Source organism: Bos indicus, chromosome 7, assembly GCF_029378745.1.
Source record: "Bos indicus isolate NIAB-ARS_2022 breed Sahiwal x Tharparkar chromosome 7, NIAB-ARS_B.indTharparkar_mat_pri_1.0, whole genome shotgun sequence".
NCBI lineage: Eukaryota > Metazoa > Chordata > Mammalia > Artiodactyla > Bovidae > Bos > Bos indicus.
The window spans coordinates 44,107,476-44,121,164 of NC_091766.1; the positions used below are offsets into that span (position 1 = coordinate 44,107,476).

The window sequence follows — 13,689 nt, forward strand, 5'->3', positions numbered from 1 at the left end:
GCAGTTTCCAAGAAAAAAAAAAAATTGATTTTAACCAGTTTTCTCTGGAGTCTAAAGAATATCATGGCCATCCTGTGTCAAAAAGTCATCTTTCCTTTCTGTAGTCATAGTTTTATAGCTAAAATATAGATCAAATAGTGCTCAAATTGACTCTGATATCAGGGGCAGATCATCTGATAAAAATCTTGGATTGTCCCTCTGGTGGGACATGAGGTCTTGGTCCCATCAGAAGACTCTGAAGGGTTAAGGGAATTTGCAGGAGTTGGGGAAGCTTGGTCCTTCCCCACCCTGAGAAACCACAGTATTTAGAAGGGAATTCTTTAGAATGTTAGGAGAGTTTTGATCCCTCAGGCTTTTGAAAATAGGAGAAAGACCTGAACCAAAGGGAACCCCAGAATTCTTTCCTAGAGGTCATGTGGATATGAAAGGTCAAGCAGGGGTCATCTAGGAAATCTGATGGAGAGAGACAGAGGGCGACAGGAGATAGGGAAGCAACAGAAAGACACATGTGGCATGAGTCTCTCAAATCTGGATTCTGACTAAGGGCCATGAAGGACTGAAAGTAAGAAAATTCTGAGCCCTTTCCCTGCTTTTGGCAAAAGCTAGTGTGCCATTCACAAAAGCTAGTGTGTTTGTATTGGGGCCGGGTTTGTATTGGGGCCAGGACTTTTGCAGCTGGGCTGAAATACAGGGAAGATCCTATTGCAGGCTGGAAATTCTGCGCCCCAAGTGCCCAGACCAAAATAGGGAAAAGTTCCATTTTCAGGCCGGAAACTCTGCAGGCTTAAAGGTCCTGCAGAGTAATGTAAATCAACTGTACCTCAACTGAAAAAGAAAGAGTAGATGGATGGCTACAAACACAAGAAATAATACTTAAGATTGAAATTTTGCAAAATAAAAATGGGAAAAGTTGAGGAATAGAAACTCCCATCAAGAAATTAATTTGGATGGGATTACTAAAAATCTCCATTGGTTCATCCACTAGAAAGAACAATTTGGAGGATCTTTGAAAAAGATCCTCTGCTTTTTAATATGCTGTCTAGGTTGGTCATAACTTTTCTTCCAAGGAGTAAGTGTCTTTTAATTTCATGGCTGCAGTCACCATCTGCAGTGATTTTGGAGCTCAAATGAGGAAATGGAGCCCAAATCTCATCCAAAGAGGATGAGGTGGTTGGATGGCATCAATGACTCAATGAGCATGAGTTTGAGCAAGCTCTGGGAGATGGTGAAGGAGAGGGAAGCCTGACATGCTGCAGTCCATGGGGTTGCAAACAGTGGTATATGTCTGAGCAACTGAACAACATACTACTAATAATAATGTGAATATTCACTGTGGGCCAAGCATGTTCTAAGTGCTTTATATTTACTTTCTCACAGAATTCTCACAACAATTTGCTAAGTGTAATTACTGTCCACTTCTCCCTTCACAAATAAGAAAATTGAGGCACAGAGAGGTCAAGCGAGTACTCAAGGTAGAGACAGGACTCAAGTGTGGAATTTTGATTCAAGAGTCTTGCTCTCTTTAACTACCAGTGTCTTTATGTATTTGTAGTATTGTGTTTGTAAATTAAAAAACTGATCACACCTCTGCCCTGGCTGTTTCTTCTGCTCAAAGTTTCTTCTACTTACCTATATAAATCTCTAATCCCTTAAAGGGATTAGTAGTGAGTCCTACCCTGAATACAGGGTTCGGACTTGCAACCTGCCCCTCTGCTGCTGCTGCTGCTGCTGCTGTCGCTTCAGTCGTGTCCAACTCTGTGCAACCCCATAGACAGCAGGCCATGAGGCTCCCACGTCCCTGGGATTCTCCAGGCAAGAACACTGGAGTGGGTTGCCATTTCCTTCTCCAATGCATGAAAGTGAAGAGTGAAAGTGAAGTTGCTGAGTCTTGTCCGACTCTTAGCGACCTCATGGACTGCGGCCCACCAGGCTGCTCCATCCATGGGATTTTCCAGGCAAGAGTGCTGGAGTGGGATGTCATTGCCTTCTCTGAACCTGCCCCTCTATTTTACTCTAAATATCCATAGTATTTTATTTTACTTTAAATACCCATAGTATTTCTCTAGTATATTATACAATTTGCAGATTCACCATATCACTTCTCTTTGTCGCTCCCCACCATCCCCTGACAGGGAAGCCTGGCATGCTTCAGTCCAAGGGGTCACAAAGAGCCCCACACGACTTAGCGACTAAACAACAAAAACCTTCCCCCATTCTACCATAAGAGCTCCACTAAATCAGGGGTTTTTATCTGTCTTTCTAAACCATGTATCACAATCTGAAAAGGTACTGGCACAAACTACTGCTACTGCTACTGCAAAGTCGATTCAGTCATGTCCGACTCTGTGCCACCAGGCTCCCCTGTCCCTGGGATTCTCCAGGCAAGAACACTGGAGTGGGTTGCCATTTCCTTCTCCAACGCATGAAAGTGAAAAGTGAAAGTGAAGTTGTTGAGTCATGTCCAACTCTTAGCGACCCCATGGACTGCAGCCTACCAGGCTCCTCCATCCATGGGAGTTTCCAGGCAAGAGCACTGGAGTGGGGTGCCATCGCCTTCTCTGAGGCAGAAACGAGGTGCGCAGCAAATATTTGTGGAGGAAGTGAATTTTTAAAAACATAGCATGATTCCAATTTTACTTTCTTATTTTAAAGCATAAACATGTATACACATGTGTAGGGGGAGGGAGAAAAAAAACAGTCAAAAATGTTAATGGTAATTTTAAGTGATATTTTTCCTTCTTTATGTTTTCCTGTGGTTTTATTCCCCAAACTCGATGTGAAAATGTACTATCGCATCATAAGAAAACTGCTTTTTAAAACGTCTCTTCTAAATCTCGGGTGACATACATTGCCACGCACAGCGAATTGTCTACTGCAAGTTACACGAAGCCATTTTTCTGTAATCAACAATTCAGAAGGCATTGATGGTCTTTAAATAAATTACTGGTTGAAGCAATCGCCCGGTATTTTGTGGTGGTTAAACATTTCTTAAAGGAATAAGAAACCTTGCTTCGGCTGGCGACCGCGTTATCCCTGGGGAACACACCCACCTAGCAACCGGGAGCGGAGCTGAAGCTTGGCACTGCGCCTTTAATTCCCGGGTTGGGAGGGGCGGTGGAGAATTTCCGCTCCCGTACTCCCACCGCGGCCCTGGCGGCAGCTGTCACCTGTAAGGCGAGCACCGCGCATGGGGGATGGAGTCCGGCGCCCATTGGACAGATTGTAAAGGCAGACACCTACCCCGAAGACTGGGGACCCCGCGGGGCAGCGGCGGGGGTCGCGCGCCGCGGCCCCCGGCTCCTTTCTCCAGGAGACTGCCGGGCCCCGCTGCGCTGGCATGACCGAGGTCCAGCTTCGGGGACACGCCCGTCACGCCTCGGTGAAAAAGATCAGGTGAGCCTGGCCGAGGCGGACCTGACTCCCGGAACCCCGGCTCCCTCCTCCGGCGGCGCCGCGACGTCCACCTTGCCCAGCAACCGGGAGCCGCAGAGTTGGTGGGAGCGGGCGGCCTGGCTCCCCCCTTGCGGGGCGGTAAGTGACCATGGCACTGGCCGCGGCCGCGGCTGCTGCGGCCGCCGGAGTGAGCCAGGCGGCGGTGCTGGGTTTCCTGCAGGAGAACGGCGGGAAGGTGCGCAACTCCGAGCTGCTGAGCCGCTTCAAACCGCTCCTGGAGGCCGGCGACCCACGCGGCCGCGCAGCCCGCAGGGACCGCTTCAAGCAGTTCGTCAACAACGTGGCCGTGGTGAAGGAGCTCGACGGCGTCAAATTCGTGGTGCTGAAGAAGAAGTCGCGGTCCCACGACGGACCCGAGCCCCCGGCCTGCTGCTTCCAGAGCGCCCCGGAGGCACCAGCCCCGCCGTCGAAGGTCACTTCTGTCTCACAGGAGGAAACCGCGGCCTCGGGGGCTCCGTCCGCGTCCTGGGCACCGAGGGCGGCGGAACCGGCTGAGGACCCGGCCCCGCCATCAGAGCAGCAGGATACCGCCGGGGCTCCGGCCTCAGAGACCACTCAGGGGCTGTTGTTAGACCCGGCCTGGCAGTCAGGGGTGCCCTCTGACCCCCAGATTCCAGCCTTCGAACTGGCCCAGCCCTCTGAGGGTCTCTCTGAAGACGTGGCCCCACCGTCCACGGCACCGTCGGAGGCACCTTCGCCCCACGTAGAACCGCCAGACCCGGAAGCTGCGCCTCGGGGGCCACCACCACCCACCCCTCGCCCTCCGCCTCAGAAGCCTTGCATGCTGCCTGTGCGCTGCGTCCCCGGCCCCTCGGCGCTGCGGATCCGGGCTGAGGAGCAGGGCCTGCGCAGGCAGCTGTCGGAGGAGCCCAGTCCGCGGAGCTCCCCGATGCTGCTGCGGCGGCTCTCGGTTGAGGAGTCCGGCCTGGGCCTCGGTCTGGGCTCTGGCCGCTCCCCTCACCTGAGGCGCCTGTCGCGCGCCGGCCCGCGCCTGCTGAGCCCCGACACTGAGGAGGCTCCGGCTGCCCCGCCGCCGTCCGCCGTGCCCCTGGAGCCGGCCGAACACGAGTGGCTAGTGCGGGCGGCTGGGGGCCGCTGGACCCACCAGCTGCACGGGCTGCTGCTGCGCGACCTCGGCCTGGCAGCCAAACGCGACTTCATGTCTGGTTTCACAGCCCTGCACTGGGCCGCTAAGAGCGGCGACCTCGAGATGGTGCAGCAGCTGGTGGAGGTCGCGCGGCGTGGGGGCGCACGGGTCGACGTCAACGCGCGCTCGCACGGCGGCTATACGCCGCTGCATTTGGCGGCGCTGCACGGCCACGAGGATGCGGCCGTGCTCTTGGTAGTCCGCTTGGGTGCGCAGGTGCACGTGCGCGACCACAGCGGACGGCGCGCTTACCAGTACCTGCAGTCGGGCGCCTCGTATGCTCTGCGTCGCCTACTTGGCGACCCTGGCCTGCGAGGTTCGACCGAACCCGATGGGGCTGCTGGTGGTAGTGGCAGTTTTGCGGCCCGGCGCCCCGTGCAGGTGGCGGCCACCATCCTCAGTTCCACCACCAGCGCGTTTCTGGGCGTCCTGGCTGATGACCTGATGCTCCAGGATCTGGCTCGAGGCATGAGAAAGTCAAGCTCCTTAAACAAATTCTTGGGAGCCTCGCCCATGGCTCCTCGTAAAAAGACAAAGATCCGCGGCAGTCTGCCAGCCTTTTCAGAAATCTCTCGTCGACCCACTCCAGGAGCCTTGGCTGGTCTAGTGCCCAGCCTACCCCCAGCAACCTGACGGTTCCCAAGGTGACGACTTGGTGGCTCTAATCGCCCCTCCCTCTCACAGTCAAAGCCTGCCCAAGACCATGGTCCAACACTTTTGGCTCCATCGTGTCTCCAGCTTTGTCCACTGCAGCCTGTTTTACCCAAGTGGGCCTTTGCCTCCAACTTAATCTTTCTCCAGAGATGGGATTCAAGATCTCAGTGAGAGCCTCCTATGAAGAACTCTGGAAATCAGGCTTGAACCTTGGAGGAGATTTGCAATTTAGGATCAAAGGTTCAGGGGCAGCAGCTGGTCTGGCCCCTGAATGATTTAAACCAATGCCTCTGCATCTATATACTTCCAAAGCAGAATTACAGCTTTGTGTGATGATAGATTATTTGTCAGCTTTAAGATATGCAGTGCATTTGTAATTTGATGCTTTTATCCTGTTTTTAAGTTGAAATGAGGTAAAACAACTTTCATAAAATAACCTCTTGAAATTATATTTTTCCAAAATGCTCAGATATGTTCAATCTTTTGCTAAATATTTTGGAATTCTATTAAAAAAAAAAAAAAACGATCAAGATATAAAGGAATTTAGTCCCAACCAACAAAACCCTTGAATGGTTATCTACCTCATTTTAAGCAATCAAGATGTCAATCTTGAACACAGAAAGTGACCATTGTGAATGTAATTAATTTCAGTTATACTGTGAATGCTAAATATTAGAAAACAAGTGCATCTTGGGAGTAAAAGTGATTTAACAATGAGAGAAAAGACATTTTTGGCAAATACTTTTAATTTGTGGTTGTCTTTATGGTGAAATGTATCTTTGTCACTGGTCGCTGGCTACTTTGCCATGGCATGAATATTTAACTTTTTAAAATTTGATTTGTGAATTGCACCATTGTGCCATGTTTCTGAATCTGTGGCTTTCAAATCTGGCTGAGCCTTTCACTGCAGTAGGTGAATATTCAAAGAAAAAAAATGTCATATCCTAACACCAGAAAAATAACTGGCTAAATAGTAACAGATACAATTAAGGAGCAACTATTTTATAAGAAAGTTCTATACAAGCAAAACTTATGTGGTAGCCATTTTAAAAAGCCATCTGAAAGCAAACAACTTATTCCAAAATAGCAAATGCAAAGTCTCCTTACTCAGCGACCTTAGAGAGGGGTAGCTTAGTTCACCTGTATCTTTGCTCCTATTTGTAATTGAGAAGGTTTTAAGTATTGCCAGGATTTCTCAGGTTCAACCCAGCATAATTATAATGGCTCTTTTCCCATTTTAAAGATACGAAGTCTATTTGCTCAACCAATCTTTTTTTAAAATATCATATTGTAATAATGCTCTGCTTTTGCAAATTGGGTTTGCATGTGATTAGTTATACCAAATAGTTTTTGTGGCCAGGGTAGTGGGGCTCCCCTCCCATATATGTATCAGTGAGGCCTCTGAAAATTATTTAAGGCAGTCCTTCCTGGAATGTTTTGATTTAACCAATGAAATAAACATTTTCCCATTTTGTTCCTGCTGTGTGATGTTGTACTTCCCTTAAACATTCTATAGCACTTGCTACTGTATTTGCATTTCTTTTCATTACTTTTATCCCCATCCTTTTGCTTCTTTCAAGCACTCTACTATTGAAAGAATTTGGATTTCTCTGCAAAGTAAAGGAATCAACCAAACATGGATATGATAGCCAAAAACTGTAGATAAATGTAGGCCCTGATCTGGCCTCTCCCATCTTCCTTGCCTGGAACTCTAGCTAAGCTGCATAAATTATTTCAAAATGCACATCAAATCGTCTGCCTCTGTGAAAAACTAAATGATGAGAGGCAATAATGAAAGCAATCTGAGTAGCTGAAGGTCTAAGAATAAAATATTAGAAATTTTTCATAATGAAAGAGAAACTTGACTGAGGGTAACAAAGGTCACACACAGGTATGACTGGCTTTGAGAAAGACAAAATGTAAGCCAGTGCAGTAGCGATAACAATAATAATGTTTATGGCACACTTAAATCAGAGGAAGATTCTTAAACTGCGGAAGAATCTTTGTGTTTCACAAGGGTGTGCTGCAAACCTTCCAAGTGAAGTAAAAACATTGGGCAAGAGTTTAGGGTCAATAAGCCTAACACGCAGGTGTAACAAACCACTGCTTTTCCCTTGCAGGCTGAGACTGTCTGAAACTATATGGGAAGTTAGTAGGAAATTAAGGTTTGATATGCATATGGGAAGTTTGCAAGAAGAATATCTGGTTAACAGGAGGCATACCTGTGGAAGAGTATTTCCAACAAATGACCAAAAAAAAAGTTGTTCATCGATTAAGGCAATTTATCTGGTTAAAATTATCCCAGGGAACAGAATCACTCCTCTTAATAGGGAAAGAGTTAATTGCTGATGTGGATGTGTATGACTCATATCCACAGCAAGCTTTTTAATACAATTGTACATTTCCTCTCAGGAGGACGGAGGCTATTCTTGAGTATGTGTTACATACCTAAAGGAGACCAGGGTATGTTGCTGTTGTTCAGTCACTCAGTCATGTCCGACTCTTTGCGACCCCATGGACTGCAGCAAGCCAGGCTTCCCTGTTCTTCACAATCTTCCAGAGTTTACTCAAACTCATGTACATCGAGTTGGTGATGCCATCCAACCATCTTATCCTCTGTTGTCCCCTTCTCCTCCTGCGTTCAATCTTTCCCAACATCAGGGTCTTTTCGAGTGAGTCAGCTCACCCCATCAGGTGGCCAAAATATTGGAGTTTCAGCTTCAGCATCAATCCTTCCAGTGAATATTCAGGGTTGATTTCCTTTAGGAATGACTGGCTTGATCTCCTTGTGGTAAAAGGGACTGTCAAGAGTCTTCTCCATCACTACAGTTCAAAGGCATCAATTCTTTGGCACTCAACCTTTTTATGGTCCAGCTCTCACATCCATACATGACTACTGAAAAAACCATAGCTTTGACTAGACAGATTTTGTAGGCAAAGTAATGGCTCTGCTTTTTAATATACTGTCATATTTAACAGCATTTTAATATGCTGTCTAGGTTTGTCATAGTTTTTCTTCCAAGGAGCAAGCATCTTTTAATTTCATGGCTGCAATCACCGTCCACAGTGATTTTGGAGCCCAAGAAAATAAAGTCTGTCACGTTTCCATTGTTTCCCCATCTATTTGGCATGAAGTGATGGGACCAGATGCCACGATCTTAGTTTTTTGAATGTTGAGTTTTAAGATGGCTTTTTCACTCTCCTTTTTCATCTTCATCAAGAAGCTTTTTGGTTCCTCCTCACTTTCTGCCATAAGGGTGGTGTCATCTGCATGTCTGAGGTTATTGATATTTCTCCCTGAAATCTTGATTCCAGTTTGTGCTTCATCCAGTCTGGCATTTTGCATTATGTACTCTGCATATAAGTTAAATAAACAGGGTGACAGTATACAGCCTTGACATACTCCTTTCCCAATTTTGACGAGGCCATGCTGCTGCTGCTGCTAAGTCACCAGTCGTGTCAGACTCTGTACGACCCCATAGACAGCAGCCCACCAAGCTCCCCCGTCCCCGGGATTCTCCAGGCAAGAACACTGGAGTGGGTTGCCATTTCCTTCTCCAATGCATGAAAGTGAAAAGTGAAAGTGAAGTTTTTGAGTCATGTCCAACTCTTTGCGACCCCATGGACTGCAGCCCACCAGGCTCCTCCATCCATGGGATTTTCCAGGCAAGAGTACTGGAGTGGGGTCCCATTGCCTTCTCCAGACCAGGCTATGGGGAATGCATATATAACCTGTGTTTACTAAGTGCTAAGCACGGTTCTAAACACTTTGTAGGTATTCACCACCACCTTACAATGTATGTACTGTTAGTATCTTGATTTTTAAAGTGAGGAAGCCTAGAGAAACTGTAAGTAACCTGTATGGCCTCAAGCTACTCATCTCACACGCTAGTAAAGTAACGCTCAAAATTCTCCAAGCCAGGCTTCAGCAATATGTGAACCGTGAACTTTCTGATGTTCAAGCTGGTTTTAGAAAAGGCAGAGGAACCAGAGATCAAATTGCCAACATCTGCTGGATCATGGAAAAAGCAAGAGAGTTCCAGAAAAACATCTATTTCTGCTTTATTGACTATGCCAAAGCCTTTGACTGTGTGGATCACAATAAACTGTGGAAAATTCTGAAAGAGATGGGAATGAATACCAGACCACCTGACCTGCCTCTTGAGAAATTTGTATGCAGGTCAGGAAGCAACAGTTAGAACTGGACATGGAACAACAGACTGGTTCCAAATAGGAAAAGGAGTTCGTCAAGGCTGTATATTGTCACCCTGTTTATTTAACTTATATGCAGAGTACATCATGAGAAACGCTGGACTGGAAGAAACACAAGCTGGAATCAAGATTGCCGGGAGAAATATCAATAACCTCAGATATGCAGATGACACCACCCTTATGGCAGAAAGTGAAGAGGGACTAAAAAGTCTCTTGATGAAAGTGAAAGTGGAGTGTGAAAAAGTTGGCTTAAAGCTCAACATTCAGAAAACGAAGATCATGGCATCTGGTCCCATCACTTCGTGGGAAATAGATGGGGAAACAGTGGAAACAGTGTCAGACTTTATTTTTGTGGGCTCCAAAATCACTACAGATGGTGACTGCAGCCATGAAATTAAAAGATGGTTACTCCTTGGAAGGAAAGTTATGACCAACCTAGATAGCCTATTCAAAAGCAGAGACATTACTTTGCCAACAAAGGTCCGTCTAGTCAAGGCTATGGTTTTTCCTGTGGTCATGTATGGATGTGAGAGTTGGACTGTGAAGAAGGCTGAGCACTGAAGAATTGATGCTTTTGAGGTGTGGTGTTGGAGAAGACTCTTGAGAGTCCCTTGGACTGCAATGAGATCCAACCAGTCCATTCTGAAGGAGATCAGCCCTGGGATTTCTTTGGAAGGAATGATGCTAAAGCTGAAACTCCAGTACTTTGGCCACCTCATGCAAAGAGTTGAGTCATTGGAAAAGACTCTGATGCTGGGACGGATTGGGGGCAAGAGGAGAAGGGGACGACAGAGGATGAGATGGCTGGATGGCATCACTGACTCGATGGACGTGAGTCTCAGTGAACTCCGGGAGTTGGTGATGGACAGGGAGGCCTGGCATGCTGCGATTCATGGGGTCGCAAAGAGTCGGACACGACTGAGCGACTGATCTGATCTGATCTGATGGCCTCAAGCTAGTAACTGTCACGGTCAGGATGGCATCCTGCTGCTCTTTTCCAGTAAAGCATCCTGTTACAGAAAAGCAAGGTGATCTCATCTCAGCTCTTTATTCATTTAGTGACCTTAAGCAAGTCACCCAATTCTCCAAGCTCCATCTCTCTCTCTGTGGAATTGGCAGTACCTATCCTACAGGCTGTGGGGAGGGAGGAGCACATGGAATGAGTAGGTAGAGTTGTCTGTGAACTGCAACATCATCCTGAAATATTACTAGGAGTGCCAAGTTGGTCCCAAAGGGATATCTGGATGCATTCCAAAACCAAATAGCTCTGATTTGTGCTGTTACTCTACCTGATCACCATTCTTTTACCATGTTAGTACCTGTATATATAAACAACAATATTGACACTACTAGGAAAAATATATTCCCACAAAAGGGAAACTATCCTATATTCTGTAAGTGATATCACATTTTTTCAAATATCACAGTGCCTTTTATTTATTTTTGGCTGCACAGGGTTTTTGTTGCTGTGTGTCAGTTTTCTCTAGTTGTGGCGAGTGAGCTTCTCATTATGACGGCTTCTCTTGTTGCAGAGCACAGGCTCTAGGCTCATGCTGGCTCAGTAGTTGTGGCACACAGGCTTAGCTGCCCAGTGGCATGTGGAATCTTTTCTGGTCAGGGATCTAACCCTTGTCTCTTGCATTGGCAGGTGGATTCTTTTTTTTTTTTTAATTTGTTAATTTATTTTTAGCTTGCTGGGTCTTCGTTGCTCCAAGTGGGCTTTCTCTAGTTGGGATGAGTGGAGACTACTCTCTAGTTGCAGTGCTCAGTCTTCTCATTGCAATGGCTTCTCTTGTTATGGAGCACAGGCTCTGGGCTCACGTGGGCTCAGTTGTTGTGGCACAGGGGCTTAATTGCTCTGAGGTGTGCGGAATCTTCCCTCACCAGGGATTGAACCAATGTCCCCTTCGTTGGCAGGCAAGATTCTTAACTACTGGACCATCAGGGAAGTCTCCACTATGCCTTTCTTACCGCACATACCTCTGAAATCCCCAGCCTCTCCTTCCAGTCCTAAACAAGTATTCAGCCTTCTGGATTGAAAGCACCCCTCTGCGCACATGGCTTTAAGGCTGGGCCTATCAGGACCTATATTCTTCCCCTTTTCTTTGCCTTATCCTGGAAGAAATTATCTGACCTTTTAAAATGGTTTAATAAGTAGACTGTCACTCTCCAGGCAGCTTGTTGCCTTGAACCTCTATGGCTGGCTTCACACTTCCAGAACTGCCCCACCTCTGGACTTAAACCTGTGGAGCAGAGGTGGCCTCAGATATTACTGCAGGGAAGTGGAAAGAAGGACCAGATAGTGAGAGAGGGAGTGGGAGGAAGAGAGGTGGGGAGGGAGTGATTCAGAGAGAGATCTCTGGACCTCTCCTCCAGAAGGGGGAAAAAAGTTCTCCTAGTGAGAACTTAGTGCTGACTTCAATTTCAAAGACAGCAGGTAAACACCCATGGTGATTTTCTAAACTGCAGCTAGGCCGTGAAAGTAATGTTATGGGTTTGCTGGGAGGATTGATTTACAGCATTTGCCTGCGTCCCGCCCCCCACATTCCCCCTTTCTCTCTTCTCTCTGCGGTGGTCCTCAACCGCATTTGACCTAAATGTCGTCTGAAAGCTTCTGAATCACTCATGACTGAACAGCGAGGTAGTTTGTTCCCCTGAGGATTTCTGAGGTTCACTCCAGCTGCTTGCCGAGGTAGGTGGTGTGCAGAGCAGACTGCTCCAGCCAGATTGAGCGCCGGCTTGGAGCACCGCGGAACATTGCTTCCCTAGTCAGTTTCCAATTTACAGTCAGAAGGTAAAAAGTACACTAATTAAATCCATATTAGGAGGAACCGCGGGGGCGGGATGAGGCGAGTGGGAGAGGAGGCCTCCGGCTGCCTGTTGCCCAGCAACAAGGGCACTCCGCTAAGCTGTGGGGCGCAGCGTCTCAGGCCTCCAGGCTGGGGGTGGTGGGACCAGCAGGCTGGGGCGCAGAAGCTTGGGGAGGTGCGGACAGAAACCCCAGCAGAGACCCAAGGAACCCTCTTTTCCACCGTGGGGAACTAAGTAAGGAACTAAGTAAGGCTCTTTTGGATATTGATCCTCAAGATCACCCCCAACCCCCACCCCCAGCTTTCCCCTCCCCACTCCTCATTAACCAACAAATGTCGAAGGAGGTGGCAAAGGAAAGCGAGCCAACCTTCCCACAGCCAACTGGCTAGAATTTCTTTCCGACAGAAGCAAAGGCTTAGCCCCCGCCTTCAGGCCCAACAGGGACACTGCTCAGGACAAGGCAGCATCCCTGGGGCTAGCCCGGAAGGCCTGGTAGCTGGAGAGGTGGTGAAGGGTCATAAAAAGAACAGCGCCATCTGCTGGCAGCGTCTAGGAGGGTGGAATTCACCCGGCTTCTCGTATTCACTGCCTCCCTCCACACGCAAGTCTTAGCCTGTGGTGCTAATATCCAACACCTATGCTGAGATCGTTCTTGTCCTCTGAAGGAACAACGGAGTGTGGAAGAAAGATAAACTGGGGCAGGAAGGAGAAGGAGACAAATGGAAGGACCTGCTCAGTTGGGGCCGCACTTTGGTGGGCGCTTTCGATCTGATGACTGGGAGGGATTGGGGGCAAGAGGAGAAGGGGACGACAGAGGTTGAGATGGCTGGATGGCATCACTGACTCGATGGACGAGTCTCAGTGAACTCCGGGAGTTGGTGATGGACAGGGAGGCCTGGCATGCTGCGATTCATGGGGTCGCAGAGAGTCGGACACGACTGAGCGACTGATCTGATCTGATCTTCGATCTGGTAGAGACAAGTACAGCAGCCTCGTATTTCCCCATGGCCAAAACCAGCCAAGAACCAAACTGCAGTTTAACCGGACAAGAGCAGACGCTGCTACCCATGCCCATTCAGGGCTGGGAGTGTTTTGTCTGAAATACACAATTTCCACTGGCCTAATGGACAAGGTTAAGTGTATTTCTAAGAATATCACAATGCGCGCTGAGTCGCGTCCACTCTGCGACCCCATGGACTGTAGCCGCCAAGCTCCTCTGTCCACAGGATTTTTTCAGGCAAGAATTCTGGAGTGGGAAGAATATCACAATAGGAGAAAGCAATGAGCACTGTATAGGGCAAAAGGCAGAAGTAAGTATATCCCTCCAGAAGGCGTCTGGCAGCAAGCTGTCCAGCAGGGCAGAGAACCTTGGAGCGGAGGCCCCGCCCACAGCGTTCAAAGGGGAGAAGCAA

General features: G+C 48.1%; 1 protein-coding gene across 1 annotated transcript; it reads left to right on the top strand.

The window, feature by feature from the left end:
* The first annotated feature begins 3,103 nt into the window (after positions 1 to 3,103).
* Positions 3,104 to 6,730, top strand: SOWAHA (sosondowah ankyrin repeat domain family member A). Its single transcript, XM_070793578.1, has one exon. The coding sequence runs from the start codon at positions 3,542 to 3,544 to the stop codon at positions 5,231 to 5,233; it is 1,692 nt and encodes a 563-aa protein (XP_070649679.1). The 5' UTR covers positions 3,104 to 3,541; the 3' UTR covers positions 5,234 to 6,730.
* Positions 6,731 to 13,689: the final 6,959 nt, after the last annotated feature.